The 22,024-nt window shown below is 44.9% G+C and overlaps 1 protein-coding gene across 2 annotated transcripts in view; it reads left to right on the top strand.

Moving 5' to 3' along the window:
- PTDSS1 (phosphatidylserine synthase 1) overlaps window positions 1-22,024 on the top strand; it is a 371,911-nt gene that overhangs the window by 178,774 nt on the left and 171,113 nt on the right. For both annotated transcript variants that reach the window (XM_069220513.1, XM_069220514.1), the window contains exon 6: window positions 17,351-17,502. In XM_069220513.1, the coding sequence (XP_069076614.1) occupies window positions 17,351-17,502 (152 nt within the window). The remainder of the gene's footprint in view (window positions 1-17,350; window positions 17,503-22,024) is intronic.

Genomic DNA, 22,024 nt, shown 5'->3' on the forward strand with positions numbered 1-22,024 from the left:
AACACCAACGCCGACTAAGATGACGACAGTGAGTACAGCCACCTGGCACACAAGGGAGGGAGGAAGGAACAGGAGAGTGACACACACACACACACACCCACACGCACAACACACACCATACACACAAACACACCATACACAGAACCAGCTGCAGAGTAAAACGAATGTCACAGGACCCACATTAAATTAAAACAAGGACCACAATGAGAATGAACGGAAACTGTAATTTGATGCCAACTGCCACAATATTGTCGATTTGAAAGCAAATGCATGGGGCAATGTCCAGAATGGGCCAATGGCCAGTCCAAGGTACAAAAGGGCCACATGGCACAGTCCAAGGCCCAACTTGACTCCTGACACAATCCGGAATCAACTGTTCAGGGGCATTATGTTGGAAATGGGCATGCACCTCAGGGGGAATGTGGTGGGGGAATGGAGATCACCTCAGCTGAAGTGAGGAACATGCCCACTGGTTCTGGAGGGGGCTACTTGCCCAGTTGTCTCTGGTTTGGAGTGTAAGGCCACAGTCTCTGAAGTGGGGAACATGCCCACTGGTTCTGGAGGGGGCTCCTAGCCCAACAGTTTCCAGAGGGTGGCCTACATGCCCTCTGCTGGAGGTGAGGGCTGCTGTGCCTCTGCTGGAGGTGAGGCCTGCTGTGCCTCTGCTGGAGGTGAAGGCTCCTTCCCACTGCTGGTGGAGGTGTAACCCTGGCTGCCATGGCTGGAGGTGGGGGCTCTTTGCCCTCTGCTGGTGGAAGGGGCCTCTTGTCTTTCTTTGGTAGTGGAGTGGGAACCTTCACTTTCTTTGGAGTGAGAACCTTCACTTTCTTTGGAGTGGGAACCTTCACTTTCTTTGGAGTGGGAACCTTCACTTTCTTTGGAGTGGGAACCTTCACTTTCTTTGGTGGTGGAGGGGGATTCATGTGTCCCTTCTTGTGACGGGTCCCCTTGGCCTTTGACGTGTCACTTGTGTCCTTGCCTACAGGACTAAGAGGTGCCTCCACTGTCCCCGTCTCCTGTCCCTTGGTTTTCATCACCCTAGTCCTCCCTTTCTGAGGCAGAGGTGTGCTGTCAGTCAAAGTGGCAGCCGTCTCACACTGGGGCCCCTTTGTGCCAACAGGTGATGATTTGATGGGAGCAGTGGCAGACTGTTTGGCTGAGATGCTCTGCTGGGTTTTTGGGACCCTGCTCTTCCGGGCAGGACAGGGGGGTGGAGGGGCAGGGAAGAGGTCAAATGTGCAAGGGACGTTGGGGTGGGATGCTGGAGGAGGGATGGGGGTGGAGGTTGAGGGAGTGGTTGTCAGGTGTCCGTCTGCTGGACTTGGGTGCAGGTGCATGGACAGTGTGCGTGTGTGAGTTGGATGGCTGTTGGGAGTCTGAGTGCGTGCGTTTGTGTCTCTTAGGATGGGGGGGGCAAACAGGGTGGGAGAGGACAAAGGGGACGCGTGGATGGAAGTTGTGGAGGTGTGTGCAAGTGAGGTGTGTGCTGCTTGATGGGGTGATGGTGGTGGTGGCTGTTGATGCAGTGCATGCAGGTGTGAGTGCGGATGGGACTGTGAGGGAGGTGGGGGGAGACAGTGGAGGCAGTGGATGTTGTTGTGTGTGCAACTGTCTGTTTGTGTGAGTGCTTGTAGCCTGAAGTGTGCTGCCTGTGTTTGACTGTGCTACTCTTGTGTGATGTTTTGTGCGCATACTTGTCTGTATGTGTGCATGGGATGGGTTGGGGTTGAGGAGACAGGGACTGGGAAGTGGTAGTTGGAGGGGGGACGGTAGGAACAGGGACATTGGCTGACAGCAGAGAGGAGGCCAGAGCCTGAAATTATCTCTGTAGGGCCGCCAACCCACCGTGGATGCCCTCCATGTAGGCATTCAATTGCTTCATCTGGGATGTCAGCCCCTGGATGGCATTCACAATGGTTGACTGCCCTACAGAGATGGATCTCAGGAGGTCAGTAGCCTACTCACTGAGGGCAGCAGGGCTCACCGGGGCAGGGCCTGACAGGCACATAAAACCGACCTATAGACTGGACAGTGCCACAATCACAGAGCTGTGTACTCAATTGGAGCCAGATCCGATATCGGCTCCCCCGTCATCCCACTGGTATCTCCCCTCTTGTGCAAGTTCTGTCAGTGTTCCATTTCCTGGCAACTGGTTCTTTCCAAGTGACAGTGGGCTTGGCAGCAGGAATGTCACAGCTAGTGTTCTCAATGTTGCTGGCAAGGGTTTTGTGTGCTTGCTCAAACACATGTGCAGCTACACAAGTGGAAGATTTGGCCACTGTGAAGGCTGGAATCTATGCAATCAGACATATTCCTAATATTATTAGGGTGATTGACGGAACACATATTGCATTTGTCCTCCCTCCCCCCGGCACAATGAACAGGTGTTCAGGAATCAGAAGAATTTCCACTCATTCATTGTGCAAACAGTGCATGACACCTTCGTCCTGAGGAATATCAGCATCCTAAATGTGATGGCACAACTACAGAGGCACATGGTGTGACTAATAGGTGAGCCTGAGTCCCCACCCAGTGTATGCCAGTGTATTCCTTCAGGAGTCATCCCCCATACCATTGTGTAAGGCTAATGTTTGTCCCTCAATTCTTGCAGGTGACTCTGGCTACCCAAACCTGAATCCTGGGAGGAATGCCAAGAGAGGGGCTGAGAATCTGTATAATGATGCACATGGGCGAACCAGGCGGATAATAGAATGTACCTTCGGCCTCCTGAAGGCCAGGTGCAGATGCCTCTATCTGACAGGTGGATCCCTGTCCTACTCCCCTGAGAAGGTCTGCCAGATTGTTGTAGTATGCTGCATGTTGCACAACCTGGCCCTCAGACGACGTGCCTTATCTGCAGGCGGAAGAGATTGGAAATGTCCTTGTGGCAGCAGTGGACCCTAAGGGCAGTGAGGGTGAGGAGGCAGAGGATGAGGATGTGGACAACAGAACATCAGTAATACAGCAGTACTTCCAGTGACACACAGGTAAGACAATGGAACTGACCATTCCTCTCATTATTATTGTTTTCAGTGTGGCTGTAGCAGGATGGCACTTCCTTTGCATCTCAACTGACTGTCACCTATGCATTCTCATTTTGCAGATGTTGGTGTTATTACAACTGTGTACTGATGTGATGACTACAGACAGCTACAGGTCATTATTTGTATGCTACCACAAAGTTCAGTTCAATTGCACAAGATGTAACTGTTAACATAATTGCACATATTTAGCACATCAAGTTGTGTTCAAGGGTGCTTATTGTAGTGAAATTTATAGAAGGAATAGTGCAATGGAATGGAGTGATGGTAGAGGTAAGTCCAGGGTATTGGTCCAGTCTGTTTGTAGCACAGGTCCAGTGTCCAAAGGACCATAGAAAGGGGAGCAATGGCAGTTCAAAGTGCACAAGGGGACATTCAGGAGTGTCTCATTTCCAGGCAGTGGTCTTGGTCTTGGCAGCTGTCTCTGGCATCTGTCTGGGTCGCAGGGAACCTTTGCGGGGTGGTTCACCTTCTGCGGGGGGAGGGGTGCTGGTGGCCTGTGGGTCCTGTGGCAGCGCCTCCTGTCCACTAGCTGCAGCAGATGTGGTGGGCTGTTCAGTTGACTGGCTAGTGAAAGGGGCCCGCTAGTGTGCTGTATATTCCCTCATGATGTTGGCCATATCAGCCAGCACTCCTGCTGTGGAGACCATGGTGGTGTTGAGGGCCTGCAAATCTTTCCTGATCTCCTGATGGTGTACCTCCTGCAGCCACTGGTTCTCCTGCATGATGTTAAGAATCTGGCCCATCTTGTCCTCGGGTTGTTGGTAAGCCCCCATGACATTAGTGAATGCCTCCTGTCCAGTCGGTTCCCTGGGCCTGTCCTCCCCCTGGCACACAGCTGTCCCCAGTGTCCATGTCCCTTGTGCCTGTGTCCCCTGAACGGTGTGCCCCCTGAACGGTGTGCCCCCTGCCACTGACCTCAGGACCCTGGGTGTCTTGACTGTGAGGTGTGGACTGGGGTCCCTGTACAGGTGGGCACACTGCTGATTGACATGTCCTGGGGACAGAGGTGTGGGGATGTTGGGTGCGTGCTGTGGTGTTGGATACGGAGGGGGGAGGCTCTGTGGTGGAACGGGAGTAGGCTGGGGTGGCCTACTGACCAGTGGTCCCTGATGGGCCGGGAAGTTCATCCAGATCCAGAAGTCCAGAGTTACTGTCATCACTCTGGGCATCTTCTGTTTGGGGACCTGGATAGTCGTGGCACCTCCTCGCTGCTGAGATTGGCTTGGGCACCTGTGGGGATGTAAGTGATGTATTATGCTTCATGTCTGTGACATATTCTACATCCCTAGCTTCCCATATATCGTTGCTGTTGCCCTGCCTCATTTGTTTGTGTATGGTGATGTATTGTGGGATTGTTGGTTCTCCATGCTGTGCATGCATTGGTGGTGGGAGTACAGGCAGGGCTGAGAGGGCTGTACATGCATTGGTATGGTATGCAGGGCTTGGCATTGGGATTAGTCAAATGTGTAGGTGCACTGTGTGGGATGGAGTGGAGTGATGGGAGTCAGGGTGATGGGGTGAGATGGCATGCAGGGATGGGGGGGGTGATAAGTAGTAAATATTGACTCACCAGTATCCAGTCCTCTTGCAACTCCAATGAGTCCCTCAGGATGCAGTATTGCCAAGACTTGCTCCTCCCATGCTGTCAGCTGTTGGGAAGGGGGGGAGGGGCACGCCAGTCCTCTGGATAGCAAACTGGTGTCTTGCTGCTATGGAACGTGCCCGTAGGTCGTTCCACCTCTTCCTGATGTCGTCCCTTGTTCCTGAATGCTGTCCCACGGTGTTCACCCTGTCCATGATTCTCCACCATAGCTCCATCTTCCTTGCAGTGGAAATTTGCTGTACACTTGCTCCAAACAGCTGTGGCTCTACCCTGACTTTTTCCTCCACCATGACCCGGAACTCCTCACCTGTGAAACGGGGTGCCTTTATGGAGACATGGGTGTAGTTTGTGCATGAGTAATATGGTGGGGTGTGTGACAGATGGTTGGGTGTTAGTGGTGTTGGGGGGAGCAGTGAGGGGAGATGGGGTAATGCAAAACAAATAAGCAGAGCAGGAAGGGAGGAAAAAGAAGGGATACAGGGAAGAAGGAAAGAAAGTACAATAGGAATGAAGTATGAAAGTTAGGGAGGAAAGGAGAAAAGGAGGAGATGAGATAAAGAGGGATGACGTGGAAGGAAAAGGTGGAGAGTGGGAATGAATCAATCAATCAATCAAGTATTTGTAGAGCGCACTACCACCCATGAGGTTACTAATTTTTCAAGGTTGGCTGGTCTGAATCCCATTTAAGGAAACACTCAGGCCCTCATTATGACATTGGCTGTAAATGCTGCTTACCGCCGCGGTGACGGCCCCCAACATACCGTTGTGGAGGCGAACATCCATTCACCATATTATGACACACACACACACTAAACCGACAGAATACTGTCACAAACACATATCCGCCAGTTCAAAGGTAAGTAGTAAAGTATCAGTACTACCACCCATACCATCAGGCCAACAAAACAACGCCCTCCACATTATGACCCACGAATCACTACTGCGGACATTCAACGGCGGTAAACCATGGGTGGCACACACCGGCGCAGTCAGAATGGCCACCCAAATATGTGAAAACACAACACTGGCCAAAACCAAAATCACACACCTGACACCGATACACACACCACACCCACCCACAACACTAAAAAACACCCGCCCACATTACCCAGAACCATTGACAAACATGAAAAATAGCCAAGAGTTGGCCACGCAAATCACTTAGGTCCTCATCCTTAGCAGTGAACTTCCCTAAGGATCTACCTGCACCTAAAGATTCCCAAAAAAAGCTTGGGCTTTTCACTAGACCCGCACCTTACAATGGAATGCCATTCTAAGAAACTGGCAGCTACCTGTTTCGGTTTTCTATGAACCCTTAGGAAAATCTTTAAATCAGTGGTTCCCAACCTGTGGTCCAGGGACCCCTGGGAGTCCGCGAAGCCTTCTCAGGGGGTCCGTGAGAGCCTAGAAAATAAAAAAATATTAACAAATATTGACAAATTAGGTCCCCAGCTTCCACTAATGACTTATGCGGGGGTCCCCGGATTCCAATGATGATTCAGTGGGGGTCCCTGGATTCCATTAATGTTAAAGTGGGGGTCCACAGAAATCAAAAGGTTGGGAACCACTGCTTTAAATTACTTCCATTTTCAGCCAAAAGACTTCTTACTCAGGCTCTGATACTTTCACGTCTCAATTATGGGAACGTACTGCTCCTGAGCTCTCCTTCGCATGTTCTAAAGAGACTTCAGGTAGTGCAGAACGCTGCTGCTCGCCTACTCACAGACACCCCCAGACATTCATCTGCCACTCCAGCCTTGGCTTCCCTCCATTGGCTTCCGATTGAACAACGCATTATTTTTAAAGCTATGTGTTTTATTCACGAGCCCTTCGAAACAAGGGTCCAGTCTTCCTCAGACGAATGATCACTCCCTAAACCCCCAGAGAATACTCCGATCTTCTTCTGCTTTTTTAAATAACTCCTTTTGTGCTAAGAAAGTTAGATGGGGGGGGTAGATCCTTCACCTGTAGAGCAGCTAAGATCTGGAATTCCCTCCCCTTGGAACTTCGTCATGACATGTCAGAATATTCTTTTCGTAGAAAATTGAAAACTGTATTGTTCCCTGTTTAGGTCTGTTCCTCTTACCTAGTGATCTTCCTCAGCGCTGGGAGGCCTTTGGGTAGCCATGCGCTGTACAAATCCTCAAAACTCAAACACTCATTTCCATGCTTCTTATTCATTCCTTGTCCCATCTTGTTTATCTTGTTCTTGTTCATCCCCTGGATCATAGCCTATTTGTCTTGTCTCTCATTTGCTGGCGTCTACCCTTCCACTTTTCAGTTTTTGAGATGTTTTTTCTTTTTTGGATAGGCACTCCATTAGAGTGCATTTATTTTCTATCTGTCTTACTCGTGCGCTTCTCTGCACTCCACGTGTGGCTTTTTCTCCCCTGTGTTCTTCTTCCCCAGCAGCCACTGACGGCCACTACATTGTGCTTTTTTTCACCCTTTTTGACCATACTGCACAGCATCACCAAGAAATGCTTTTTACTAAAGTTCCTCAGCATCGCCAAAAGGCATTGACAAAATCATTAGGTCCCAAATGCTCGTTATTTTTATGTTCTTTTACAGCATATAATGACTCCGATGTTGGCTTCGTATCTAAACCTAGATCAGTTTCCCAAGCTGGGTTTGGCTTAGTCTGTATGTAGCCTGCATTCCCCATGCAACCCAAATACCAAAACCGTTGAGTTAGCCCTTCATCCTTTTGTGGAGATTATTTAGTTGAGTAGGAGTAGTATAGTTTAGAGCCTTGCACTACAAAAACACGCATTCTACATGAAATGCTATATTACAAAGCTAATTCTACTGTTGACCTTCTTTTTTTTGCTCTCCTTCTTTTCATCTGTATAAATCCCCTGCTTTCCTCCATCTCGTTGCATTCCTTCCTACCCCTCCTTCCATCCTCACTTTTTTCTTCCTATTTTTTCCTCTCTCTTGCTCCCACCGTCACTTCGCTCCTTCTTACCTCGCTTCCTCAGTACCCCTTTACCTTCCCTGCTCCTTTATAATATATACATTCATATATTGCTCACTAATATAGACAGCCTTTTACTACATGAGCCACTAAACACCTTGTGCTCACTGACACCACAGTTTTATTCCTATTTCCCATTGCTCTTTTATACTAAACAAAGCAAAGAAATGTATACCTCTATATAGTTTATGCACTAAAAGCATTTCGTTCCTTACCTTAGGCTCAGAGGAGAGGCACTAATTAACAGCTGTGGGTCTGCATAGTGTGCTTACCTGCCCTATACTGATCTTCTGGCAATCACTGAAAAGGTACTGTAGGTTTTTGATTTTTAGATTAGTGAATCTGACAATCACGTGTTCACCTGGCATCTCCTTATTTACATTGGTTCTGACACTGGAGCTTGGCTTTGAAGGCGAGGGGAAACGCAAAATGCAATCTTCTTGTACAGTGAATGACTGCTACTGTCTCTTTTAAGGCTATGGTAGACTGACACAGGGGGCAGCATTAATCTGTTGACTAGGCTATCTGTAACCCTTGGGAAATGTTTCATACCAGCTCCCTCTCTATAAAGTCTGTGCAGTTTCATTATCTGGGTTCTCTTGGCCTCTATCATGTCTTGGATATGTCTGTTGAGAGTGAGTCTGTTTACTGGGCAAGGAGAAATGTGTGAGTTATTATGTTTAATATAAACTAAGCTGGTATCAGTTCTGCTGGACATTCCAGCTCCACTGTGCTCCTTCCATGCTCTAGCTGAAGGTTGATGGATTGGGGAAGGAACTAGTTTCTATCTTTGTTTAGCTCCGACCTGTCCTCTGCTGGGTAGACCTTTCCTCCTTTCATTGCAGGTTATTCTCCTCTGTCCAGGGCCCTCCTGCCTGGAATTATTGAACATCCCTCTCAGTGGATAGCTAACCCTTGCTCCAATACCCAGGGGACGAGGGAAAAAGGCTCCTCCCCTAGGCAGTGAACATAGAAGAAACATGCCCCATGCACTGGAGGGCACCCAGAAATTCAGAAGTAGTAGAGTCCCTATTTGGATCTGCCTGATGACTGGGGAACAAAATCTTAGCCTTATTGGCCAGTGGGCTGTGCAGTATTTTGTGTGTCGGAAGGGCCATGCACCAGGGTGGTTAAAGAAACTGAGACCCAGATGTGGATTTATCTGTGGATGGTCATTCTGTCTGCCTCATAAATATGATTTAGGATTAAAGATGCTGTTTCAGTGACTGATTTGTGCATGGCAAGTAATTTGCCAGTTTAATGGAAGAAGTTAGGCTTTAGCTCACAGACAGTAGTCCAACACAAAACCAGCAAGGTGTGGAGGCAGCTGTGGAAGGGCAAAAGCTTTGAAGCACAAGGAGACTCAATAAAGCTACTTAAAATGGGAACCCTGCATCACATTAACCAGAAGGGAAACTGGAAGCTCCTTACTATGATTGAAGGTGAGACTGATCTTTCCCTGACTTCTCTTCTGTGTTGTAGTAGCCTGTCTTGTCCTGCTAAAAGAAATAACCATTTAAATCCTTGGTACCTGCCCTAGGACTTACATAGGCTCCAGCTTTGTGTTTGTTTGTCCTCCACCAGTAGCAAAAAGCACTGTCCCTGTGGATGTCCTGCTGCTAGAAACTCTAGAGGTGGTCCAGAGGGCTCTCATGTATGGGTCCCACCCCTTTTTTGTGTCGTCTGATGGTTTCTGATCGATATTTCTAACTCTAGATTTCTCTCCTCTTGCATTTCAACGCACGCCACACTAGATCATAGGAATGGTTGTTGCACAGGCAAATTATGCCATTGGAGTCTCCAGTGATCTCTTACCACCTCCAGAAGTGAGGGCCCTATAAAGACACCACTCAGCGCAATTGCATAAGTACCTTCTTTTCCACACTCTTCACCTGTTCCCATCTTTGGCGGTGTTCACCAACACCAAAATTTCATTTTTCTAATAAAGACAATGTGCTAGTTAATTGTCCCCTCCAAAACAACAGGCTTCCAGCCATATTATGACTGCAGGGAGCAGGTGCCTGTGACAGAGCCACATGTGTTCTCAGTATGGTTCAGCAATAGGCTTGCCAAGGTCCACCCCCAAGCCTCCTTCGCTCTATATTCCTGCTTTGTCTGATCCTCTTGAAGTGCTCTATAAAACAGGGAAATAAGGTGCCTACCCCCCCCCCCCCACACCCCCCCGAGTGCAGCAATCCCTCCAAGGTCTGGGAGGGTGTAGGGGCGGTTGGGGGTTTGTGTATCATAACTCCTTTGCAGTATTTTCCAGTTTGGCATATTGTAAAAAATCGTCTCTGCCCAGCCCCAATGGTGTCTTGCGGATCCTGAAATGTGAGGAAAAATGTGAGGAATGTTTCCTTTGGATACAGGTGCCCTTGGAGAAGGCAGCCACCCTCCCTCCAGCACTCCATGGACCTGTCTTGGTCAATAGAGTTGAAGACCTCTAGTTCCCAGAGGGGCACCTACCTGTCAAAGGAGGATCCGCACAATATCTTCTTCACCACTGTTTGCCATAAATGGGTAGTTTGTCTAATCAGATAGGGCATTAACGTGGCTTCTTGGCCTCCCCGTATTAGTAGACGTGACAGTGTCAACCCATCCCCCACCTCAGCCCCTGTAGGAGTAGGTTCTCCCAATTTGCCTAATTTGCAAGCCACCTAGCTGCATGTTGTAAATGTGCATATCTGGGAGGGCTACGCTTCTCTCCTTCATGTATCTCTTCAGTATCTTTAAGGGGACCCTACTACGTTTCCCTGCCCATATCAAAGAGATAAGCAGACTATCTACGATCCTAAATAAATGTGCTTGTAAGGGGAACCGTGTACTTTGGATAAGGTAAAGGCATCTGGGGTGAAGAGCCATTTGTGCCACCTCTGGCCTTCCTATGACCGACAGGGGGAATGTATTCCAGAAAGTGATCAAGCTGGTGAGTCCCTGGTGCACCAGGCCATCGACATTAACTCTTTGATGCTTTTCTGTATGTCTCTTTAATGCTCCGTCGGTACCCAGGTACCAGAAACTCTCCTGTTCCAATTCGATCCCCAGGGCTGGTAATTGATCTCAGGGCACTCCAGCTAATCTCCCCATGGCAGACAATGTTTTTCTCAGATTGATCCGTAGCCCCGATACCTGGCCAAAATGCTCTAGGTGTTGCACTAGCATAGGCATTGCCTCCGTGGGAGAATGAACGTAAAGCAAAGCATCATCAGCATACAATGAGATGACGTGGATAGTTTTGTGTACTAATATGCCCCAGGCCTCCAGTTCTCTGCACAATAAAATGGGCATTAGTTCTATTGCCACAGCAAAGAGTACAGACGAGAACAGGCAGCCCTATTGGGTGCCTGTCCCAGCTTACCTGGCCTCAGATATGTTACCTCCCACCCTGACATGGAATAGGTGCCCGGTGTACATCATACGCACCCACTTTGTTAAAAAAATTCCCTCAAAAGATAACCCCACCTTACCACATCAAATGCTTTTTCGATATCTAAGGTCACGAGGGCAAGGTCCTGATCGGAGTCCTCCATCTCATGTAAGATATGTGTTAGGTAGCTCAGATTAAAGGCCATGCAATGTGGGGACATAAACTCTTATTGGTCCTTATGGACCAAGGTACGGATCACTCCCTGCAACCGTGCCACCAATACCTTGCAAAGGATTTTTACATCAGTACTAATCATGGTGATAGGTCTATAAGAGGAAGGGTTCTCAGAGTCTCCCCCAGGCTTCAAAAGAAGATTAATAACACCTTTGTCTGTGGTAGGATAACAAGAGTTCCTTGAAGCCTTGCAGCAGTTTCTCTCCAAAAACATTAGAATACACCTGATAAAGTTTGGTGGGGAACCCATCCCCCCCACCCTGTTCAGGTCTTGGAGTGCTGCTTGCAGCTCCTCCAGGGAAATAGCCACCTCAAGATCCCGAGCATCATCTGGCATAAGACAAGACAGTGTCACTCCTGTGAAGAACCCTTCCATCTCATCAGGGTCAATCTCCCCACTTTCTTTATATACAGCTCAGAAATGGGATACCAAAGCTGTTAATATGTCATTGTGTTGCGTCAGGACAGTACTGCTCGGGCCATGTATCTGAAGAAAGGTCAGGCTCTCCTGTTCCCGTCTCCAAATCCACCACAGGTAGGCCCAGGGTATCTTGCGCCTGCCGCCAATGGCTCTCCACACCTCGGGCCACCTCCTGTCCCCCGGGTGGTGTCAGACCCAAAGAGGCAGCCCGACCTTTTAGTTGCAGCACAAGATGTTGCTTCCCCACAGTCCGGAGGACTCCACAGGGCCATGCGGCTGCAGGGTGGTGAAGGATTTATTGGTGTGGCAGCGGACCAATTCAGGAACGCGTCCTGGTGGCCATCTTGCGTGGCCACGCCCACCTCTTTGCAATATCTTTAGGGACTAGAATCTTCCTTGTATTACTCCCAGTTTTCCAACACACCACAAACCCCGCCTAGTCCCAGGGTATCTACTGTGGTAATAGTATAGTGAACCTATATTTTTGTGAACATTTTTAAGTCTATTGAGAAGGGTGATTACTCCGTATGATGTGCATAGAGTGGGTCTGTATAAGTATTAATAATTAAGGATACAGCCACTTTTGTCATGTAGGCAGTGAACAAGCACTGAAAATACCATTCATCGCATCAGCGAGGGACTTAATGAGGAGTAGGCCTAACTTCCTGGAAAACCTTTCGTGGATCCACTGGGTGCCAGTGATTTAACATTTGGAGGCTATGTACTGCCTTTAACACTTCCTCCTTTTTAAATAGGAATGGTAAGATGAAATGTGATAGATAGTTCAGCCTTCGATTGTGCTGGGTTGGTTCAGCAGCTTGCATCACATTGCAAATTGCTTAACGCATTCTCCTTTCTCCCCTTCCTGACTTACTGGCCTTTGCCTTCCTTATTCCACAAGCCCTCATGCTGCTTTTGTCCTCATTAACACCTTAATAATATCTCAGATCTAACTTTACTTTACTAGAAGGCAGCTAGCCCTATAGAGTTTTAATGTGCTCCAGCAGTGCTGTCACTTCGTGCACCAGAACGACTGCAGCAGACTTGATTTATGTTTAATTTTAGCTGGTAGTAGGTCTTTTCTCAGTTGTCATGCAAACGTTTCTCTTGTGGGTTTCTGTCTTGCTGCCTCTATTACAAATTGACCCCTCTCCACTACAGTCAGAGCATCCTTAAAGCATCAACCTGCATCTTCTGAATTTGTCCTTTAGTTTACTAGGTGCCTCATATTTTCTCTTCTGAACGCTCCTTCTAGTGAGATGTCAGTGAGGCGGCCATGGCCAAGGTATTTGCCTCTCTTTCATTTCCATTACGGATCCTAGTCTCTTATTGAATAACATATGGTCTAGCAGGGCGTATGAGCAGTGGCTGTTGACAAATGAGAGAAATTGTATTTAAGTGAGTCCCTGTGCCTTCTCCAACCACCAATCATCCATTATTTATCTACCCATTGTTGACTTCTTGGGGAAATTGCTATGATGCCTAAAATCTGTTGTGGCATTTGTCTTTTTGCAGACACATCATCATATTGCGGTTCTCCCAGAATCAATGGCACAAAGCACAGTCAAAGTTACCTTGAACAGCTACCTTGCGGAAACCCTCCAGCCCTTTATTGAGAACAATGAATGAAGCAAGAATAGAGACCTTCCCGAAGTGTACCATTCATCAGAGTTCAGTGCCCCTTGTTATACCTCTGATGCTCAGAAACTGGAACTCATGGGGGAGGAGCAGAACCACTCCTTCTGCTACTCTCTTGGAGACTAAGGATCAAAGTTTAATAGTCTTCTGTGTTGATCAGCCATCGGCAAAGTAATTTTTTGGCTGAAGCAAATAACAGCTGAGATCTCTGGCAGTTTGTGCTGGATGCGTCCTTATTTGGATGGGCTAGTTAAGCTCCTAACGTTATAGTGACACTGAACATAGCGGATAATATACCAGCTTGGTTGTGATTTACTCCGAAGAGCCCTTCCCCCACAATCCTTTTCTTAACAGCATACATCTTGGCTTGCTTTTCAGAGAAATTGAACATTCTTTCCTTGTTTTCCCTCCTCCAACTCTTTCTCTACCCTGACAAAATATTTCACCACAAGCAGCAAAACAAACTAGCATTGGCAAAGTCAGTAGATCTAGTGTTGGCTGCCGTTGTTTTGGCTTTGTCAATGCTCATTTTATTATAGTTTTTGCAAAACTTTGTCACAGAATTTGCCTGTCCCTCATCAGTCAACAAAAACAAAATATTGGCTGCATCAGGATTATTATTTTGATCTAAAAAAGGGACACATTGCTGTAACAACCCCTGGCAATAACTAGGAGTTATTTGTGTGCACAATGCTGTCAGTCACTGTGAACTTAACCAATGACTAAAGTGGGCGGACCATTTCTCTGTAATGTAAGCTGTTGTGAACGGAAGTAAAATGTGAAAGACCCAGCAATAGACCAATAGACGAAGAGACCGACTATACTAAACTAGTATATCATTTTTATGAAATCAAAAGGTCTTGACCAACACCAGACCTAAAAAGAACATTTTAAAAAGAGATCATTGCATCTGTTTGCTAGTCTTTTTTACCATTATGTTATTAATTTTAAAAAAACAAACACTGCACCAACAAATAACTGAGAATTTGCACTGGTTCCCTAATCTAGTCCATTTCCACAATGCCATATTTCCTGCTTTTAACAATCCTGCCACATATGCTAAGATTTCACCAGGTGACTTGAGTACCTCGGAAGCCATGGTTATCACATTTTTGTACTTACTCCAAGTAAAATGTTTCACTTTGTCAAATACTGTTTTGAATATGTAAACGCCTTAAAGGATTATCTCTCGTCAGGACAGTCTGTCTGCCCTGTTAACTTGTTGAAGTAGATGTATTGCAACCCTCCTGCCTTCTTGAATCTTGGCGGTAGCCACATCCACTCCTCTTCTTTTGCAGTGGTTTGTTGCTATTTGCTAAACCTTCCTGCGCTCCCCCTTTACCGCCATTTTTCAGTTTTATTGATGCTGTTTGTATCATCAAGTGACCTAGTGCAGATCACCTTATCTTCAATTTGAATATGAAATTAAATGGAAGGCCTCATCTATACTTAAAGTTCTTTAGAGTCTGACCTTATTAAAGCATTTTCACTTGAAGAACTTAAATAGGGGAAGGTTGCTGACATTTCACATAATTATATGAAAACAAATTACACAAATTTCACTCCCATATAATTCTCACTCACTTACAAATGCTCTTACACACCATCACTCTTTCCCACTAACAACTGCTGGTATACAGGTATACAGGAGGCTGTGCTTTGAATTCCTGGTGTTCAAATGCTGTGATATGATACATAGGATTCAGAAGACCCTCTGGACCTTGGTGCAGCTGCATCTGCTGCACCTTTGATTGCTATGCCCCTAATTCATTCCCACTCCCTATCACAATGTCTCCTTCACTCACTTATTCTAACTCACTCACACTTCATCACTTTCTCCTTTGCACTCACTTTCACTTATTCATACTCACACTATCTTTTATTGATCTCACTCACTTTCACTGTCATTGATACTCAAAACATACTAAATAACACACTGTTTCATTCACTCTGTCAATCACAAATACTTAAACCAATTTATAAACACACTCACACTGTGTTTACAATACACTCACTCAATCTCATTCACTCTGTCAATCACAAATACGTAAACACACATTTATATACACACTCGCACATGCACAGAGAACCAATATTGGAGTTATGTTTTTTCTCTCACCTAGCTTCCTTTGATGCAACTCCAAAGATCCATGGCAGCAACCGGGAAGGATTCCGCTGCCGGACATTGAAAACAAGAGTGCATTGTTTCCTGTAATGGAGCCAGAGACAGTGCCAGGATTAAGCAGAAAACTCACCTCAAACCCTCTCCTAGCTACGCGAGAGGGCTGAAAGCAGAGCCCTATCAGAAGCTGGGACAATGCCACAGATCTGGCCCCTGCTCCTCTGTTGTGGTCCTCATTGACCTCAAGAATGCACTGATGTGCGCCCTGACAGTCACTTTTTAGCAGATATACATTGCTACCTGAGGCAAGTGCAGCATGTCTGCTAATTTAAAATATATTGTGCCTGTGAGAGGGGGGAATCGCAGTTGAATTACATCCCAAACATGCACTGTCCAGCGATCTGTGTACAGAGTGCTGTATTTTAAAACATCACTCTATTGTTACATCTTTTGGTCAGCCCCCTCCTCTTCCTTGCGTCATCAGAAGCCTGATGGTGGCCAGGAGAGCTGACCTGTGTAATGGAAGTGTTCATTAAAACACCAAAGGAATGTTTTATAAACACTACTAAGTTAAATAATTAACAGTATGGACAGGGGCTCAGGATTTTCTTTGGCCCTCATAGGTGGCAGGGCTGTTCCTTGATGCCCCTGTAGAAGAGCTGCCACAGTCTCTTCTACTTGAAATGTGTCAGAGAATAGCATTGAGGGAGACGGGTCGTGCCTGCCAAGGGTTAATGTTTTATTGTTGAATTTGCAGAAGTTACATTGTAAAATTCCCAAAAAATAAAATGACTGGACGGTTTTTAGATTTCATATTGTAGGCATTCTGTGTCCAAAAGGCATCCTGGAGAGAACGTGCCCTTTAAGGTATGCTTGGGAGACAAGCTCCATGCAAACAAGGTGTCTTCTTAACCTGTACTCAGTAATAAAACTCTGCGCTTTTAATTTTGCAGATCATCCATCTTTTTAATGCATATTCTACATTGTACTGATAACGATCCTGAAAAGCATTGTATGAGGGCCAGAAAGTGTTGCCAAACCATTAGTAGAGGGACTTAGTAGTGAGAGATAAAAATGCAGTAAGAGACTCTTTAAATCTAAAGACTGTTCCAAAAAAAGCTCAAGCTCTTTCATTATGACTGTTATATTTAACATAACCACACTTGAGTCTTTGCCTCTCAAATAAGGTAGTGCTAGGACTATTATATTTGTAGTGCATGCTCCATGAACACGGACAGAAGTATATTTCTTGATTTATTTGATTTATTTTTTTACTTATGTTTGCACACACATTACATAAATTGGCAACATGGAGTCATATTTTGCTCATATTGCATTTGTTTGACTTGGTGGTTTTGCTTCTGTGATGAATGTGCATGAAAATATGCAGAATCTCTTAATTAAATACAGGAAATCATTGTATGTGGCTATGTGGAGAGCTCTTGTCTTGAGCTTGTTCCTTTGTCAAACTGTCATGTAATCTTCAATTGATTACCTTTCAAGCACAAAATAATTTACACTTTGGTCTTTCAAGGAAATATCACGAAGACCTCTTTCTGAGGACATTTACTTTGTAACACAGTAAATTGTCAGTCACAGTAACAATGACATTACAATATATTGTTTGGTTAGCAGAAAATGTTATTTACAGTATTAGTACAGACTTACATTCATTGACTGCTGAATTAAGGGGTGGTAATGCTGTAGCGCAGTACCACTAATGGTTATAACCCTCCCTTCATGGGATAGTGAAATATGTGATATTGGGCGGCCACCAGGTGCTCGTTCTAAATATGAACTGATTCATTTCATGCAAAACGCTTATTAGTTTACCTAAATATCTGTTTTGCTTATTTTCTATTTTACACTACATGTTTCTTTACTTCAAGAAATGGAATTGTAACGAAATACATTTTACTCACTCCTTTTTTGTCTTTTCTTTAGCTGTTCTTTATGCATCTTCTACCGAACTTTGCAGAGTGTTGGTGGGACCAGGTCATTTTGGACATCTTGTTATGCAACGGAGGTGGCATCTGGTTGGGCATGGTAGTGTGTCATTTCCTGGAAATGAGATCCTATCACTGGGCAAGCTTCAAGTAAGTCACTTTACAAGTCCTCTTAGTGGTTCTATTTTATGTTAAAACATGGATGTTTATGAGCACCTAATACTCTTCTATGAACAATTTCTGAAAGATGATTGCATTCAATTTTTTATAGTTTAGGTTGAATTTTGCTATTTTTTTCATAGGTATAAAAATGTAAACGACAAAGATTGCACATTGTGTTTTTTTCCCCTCAAAATAGTTGAGAAAATCTTTTGGTTCTCCTAATGTTTTTTACTGAATTGCTGGACATTTAGGCACTAGAGGCTGCTTAATCCCTCACTATCCTTTCCCCATCCACCCACAAGGCCTGTGCTTTACCCCTAAATATGACACCAGGGTGTGGAATTTGATAAAATATCTACTTGTCCATGAAAATCTTGCTTCATATACAATCTTGCCCTGTAGAATATCCTTTTGTCCCTTTAGCTGGAATCTCATTATATAAGAGCTCTGATAATAGTCTATCTGATTATGCCAGGGATCATACTATAGTAGGGTTTGAATACTAGCAGTTCCTGTATTTTGTCACCTTTCTGCAGATCACCATAGTGGGGCTGGAGGTAGCAATAAGCAATAGTTCAGGGTTGGAATGCACTTTTGAGTCTGTGAAAACCTAACTTCCATGTTTCAGGGTTTGTCTTTTTTTACCAGCTCTTCTCTAATCTTTTCCCATACTGTGTAAAGTTGGACATTTACTTCTGACAGGGACAGAAGTAAAACTTCTTCTAGGGTTGGCAAAAAGTGGCTGGAGGGAAAGTGAACTTGTAAATGCTTAACATTTACACAGGCATATTGCTTGTGCTAAAATGCAGTGCACAAATACTTTCTAGGAGTTCGATTTCCTGGCCTACTTATGTAAGTTCTTGTGAATTCATGAAAGCCGTAAATCTGCACTATTGCAAGGATATACAAAAGAGGCACTTTTGTGAATTATTTAAAGAATAGGACCCCTAATTTGGTCTTGCATAAAACAAGAGCTTTTGTTTTTACTAAAATTCTGTCTCTCTCACTCTCTCCATCTGTCTATTGGCAGGCTTCACTGTGAGTGACAGCATTATTCTGTTTCACAAGGAGCATATCCGCACATAAAATATGGTTGTTTAATGCCAGGGACTACTATGGCAGTGTGCACTTTTTGAGGCTAAAAAATACTTTTTCTTTTGTCAACGTTTGTTATAATGGCGAGGGCCCAGCAGCTCCTGCAACAATAACATTTTACAGAATCCATGTCAATTCAAGGCACACATTGACGGATGTCCACCCGTGTCACACCTATTGGCTTTTCCAGTGCTTGTTTATTTTCATGTTTCCCATAATCTTGTTATACTGCTTTTTCATTATGAATATTTTGGAACTATTAGCATTCACCAACACTTTTTACTAAATGATGCTTCAAAGAAATTGTACCTAAAATTTCACAGTAGTTTAGCAAAATGTTTTTTCCTAGTTGCATTTTTTATTGTGAACATTTTATTTTGAAAACAAAGAATCATCAGTCTTGCTTTCAAGCTTCTGCAAACATTTCCATCTAATTAGAGGGCAGTCTGGGTCCCAAACAATAGGTCTTGGGTGTTGGGCTATAGGAATGCCACATGCCTGATGACAATCAATTGGCAGATTTGACTTTCAGATAAGCCCTGATGAGGATGTGCAAAACCTGTGTAAATGGGACAAACGTTAATGTCTCTTATGGGACAAACTATGGCCTTAAACCAGCAACATGGAACACTTGAAAAACGTAGCAGCATTAATGTGTCAATTTAAAACTATTTTGTTTTACATTTTAAGTCTTACTCAAACATGAAATACATCAGCAGTAAAATGTTCATTTAAGTCCACACCGCCCAGATGCATAGTGTTTAGAAATGAAAACACAAAGTATGTTTACCTGCATGCTTCTAAAACTGCAGAGACTAAATAGTTTTTTCCTGTGTAGGATAAGATGGGTTGTCATTGTCAAAGCTCCCTCTAACTTTAAAACTACATGATCATACCTTTGTATAGGAAATAGTTAGAAATTCTAATCTTATGCCATTGCACTAACAAGAGACAATTAAAATCATTGGTAGATGTTTTAGTGCATTGCTCCAAAAATTATTGTTAGGAAGGTTTTTTTTTGCTTCAGAACAGGATTCTGGCAGGCACTCGCACAGAGCAAAATTCCTTAGCACAGAGCCTTGCTCAGAAAGATGTGAATTGTTGTTGCGTAGTCCTCGCCTCGAGAAGTATGCCCTTTTTGGTACAACAGCCCTCCTTAGCAGGGCAAAGGGATTTTAATAGAAGAAGATCATGCTTCCAGGTAGCACCACAATGTGCTCATTGGGCTCTTGTGTGAGGAAGAAGGGGGGATTTGAGACCACTTTTCTGTGCAAAGACAGGCAGCAACTTTTGGATTTTTGAGACACATATCAAAACGCGAAAGACCTAGTGTGATGGCCTTTAAGGTAGGCCTTTAGTAAGACTCATTGCCTTCTTCTACTCACTGGGCTAGAATATGCAAAGCAACAATTTGAGTTAGGTATTCCACAAGGTTGGGGGTATCTTGTTTTACTAGACAAGCCCATGAACAAGCTAGAGAATCTCAGATAAATTATCCTACCTTCCACCAACATCAAAACAGTAAGGATTGTGCTTTTATTGGTATATTTGGCCACAAGGTAAAGGAAGAGCTTTAAAATTAAGAACGGCTCAGAATGGCAACTTAACCGGGATAACCTCAGTATTTCCTCCAACCTGCCTGTGGACAGACTGCGGACTTCAATCCCTTTTTGCTTGAACTCACTTTCTAAAAGTTGATAATAAAGATCATAGAAGCTAGATCCCTAAAGCCTACAAGAAGATAAGAGGCTTAGAAAGGCAGAATAAAAGAAGAGCCATTAGACTGGACTTTGACTGGAACTCTTGCTAAAAGAGTCTTTAAGTCTGTTTGCCATTGCTGGCTGTGCCATCTTGCACTAAGACACTCATGGAAGTTAAAGAGGTTTGAGTGTGACAAACGGAAAGATGATAATCTTTATTTAAGGCTGGTACTTAAAATACATTTGGCTCCAGAGAAAATGTTTTCCTCAAGAAAAACGTTTTGAATCTGAAGGACTGGGATGAGATGCCAAGGTTACCTATCAAAGGCAAACACTTGGAGAGCAGCAATTTTGTTTTTTTTCTCCATTTGGAGCTTTGTGCAAATAAATTCGAGGCGTCTGCAAAAGCCACTTGTAAGTCTTGTGAAGTGCTGCATGTATATGGATCTTGCAGTGCTGTAGTATTTTGAGCTCCTATAAAGTGACGATGTGCCAGAGAGGGTGGAAAAGTGAACCTATGGCAATTGACCTTAGAAACTACAGATTTCATATCTGTTCCACTCTGAGCTTTTAGCACCAAGCTCATGGCTTCAGTGGGACCCTCAATCCTTCCTATCACATCTTTAATCTCAAAGATTGCATCCTGCCTTGCTTCAGCAGAGGATTTTGACTTCCATCTTAGAGACAAAGGCCCTGATTCTGAGTTTGGCGGAAGGGAACACCCGTCCGCCAAACTCCGTGGTGACCTCTCGACCTGCATAATTGCCAGCTCGCAATAGAGCCAACGGGAATGCTGCCCTCTGCATCGACACCAGCACCCTTGCAATGCACACTGTCTGCGAGGGGGCTGGGCAGGGTCCCCCTATGCCCCCTGCACCCATTCTCTGCCAGTCTTTTCATGGCGGTGAAACTGACATGAAAAGACTGGCCGAGAACCAGGTTGTAATCAGCAGGGAGGCGCTGAGGTCAACGCCGCCCTGGCTGATTGCAACCTGCACCCACCGTCAGCTTGTCTGGATCTTCAGTCTCAGTGGAGACGGCTGTAGGTTAGCAGGGCTGCCACCAACCTTTTAATCTGGTAGTAGGACCACCACAACCGTGGTGGTCCGACAGCCACCACGAGTGTGGCAGTCCAAGGACTGCCACACTCGTAATCAGGCCCTAAGGGGCTGATGTATGAAAATCTTGCTGCACAATACTGGTTGCAGTTTTTTAGCAATATATTTTAACCAGTAAAGCTTTTTAAAAGCCAACCTATTTACTAATAGGATGGTTCTTAAAAATCAGAACTGTAGTGAGTTGCAGTCCCACTTATCTCATATATATTAATGAGGTAGGTTGCAAATCATAGTTGCTGTGATTGGAGGCCATCGCATGGATTTTTTAACTGCTGTGTTGTGGTTGGCCTTATGCTTAAAATTGCCGTTTTAGATTTCCCCTGTCATTCTTTATTAAAAAATGTAACTACTGATCCATTTAACCAGTTTTTGTTCTTTTGGTGTCGTAATCATTAAATAATTATTTATATTATACGTTGTGTTTTATATTCTTTGCTATACTGCTTGACTTTAAAGCTGTTAGTACTGCTAAAAGAAGTTGCATGTATGTTCTATGTGAAAAGCCATTCGCTTTGAACCAAGCTACTAGTAGGCCTAGGATCTCTTATCATAACTGATTTTATATGCTAGATTGCTTAACGTTATGGAGCTCACCTT

This window comes from Pleurodeles waltl, chromosome 2_2 (assembly GCF_031143425.1).
Source record: "Pleurodeles waltl isolate 20211129_DDA chromosome 2_2, aPleWal1.hap1.20221129, whole genome shotgun sequence".
NCBI lineage: Eukaryota > Metazoa > Chordata > Amphibia > Caudata > Salamandridae > Pleurodeles > Pleurodeles waltl.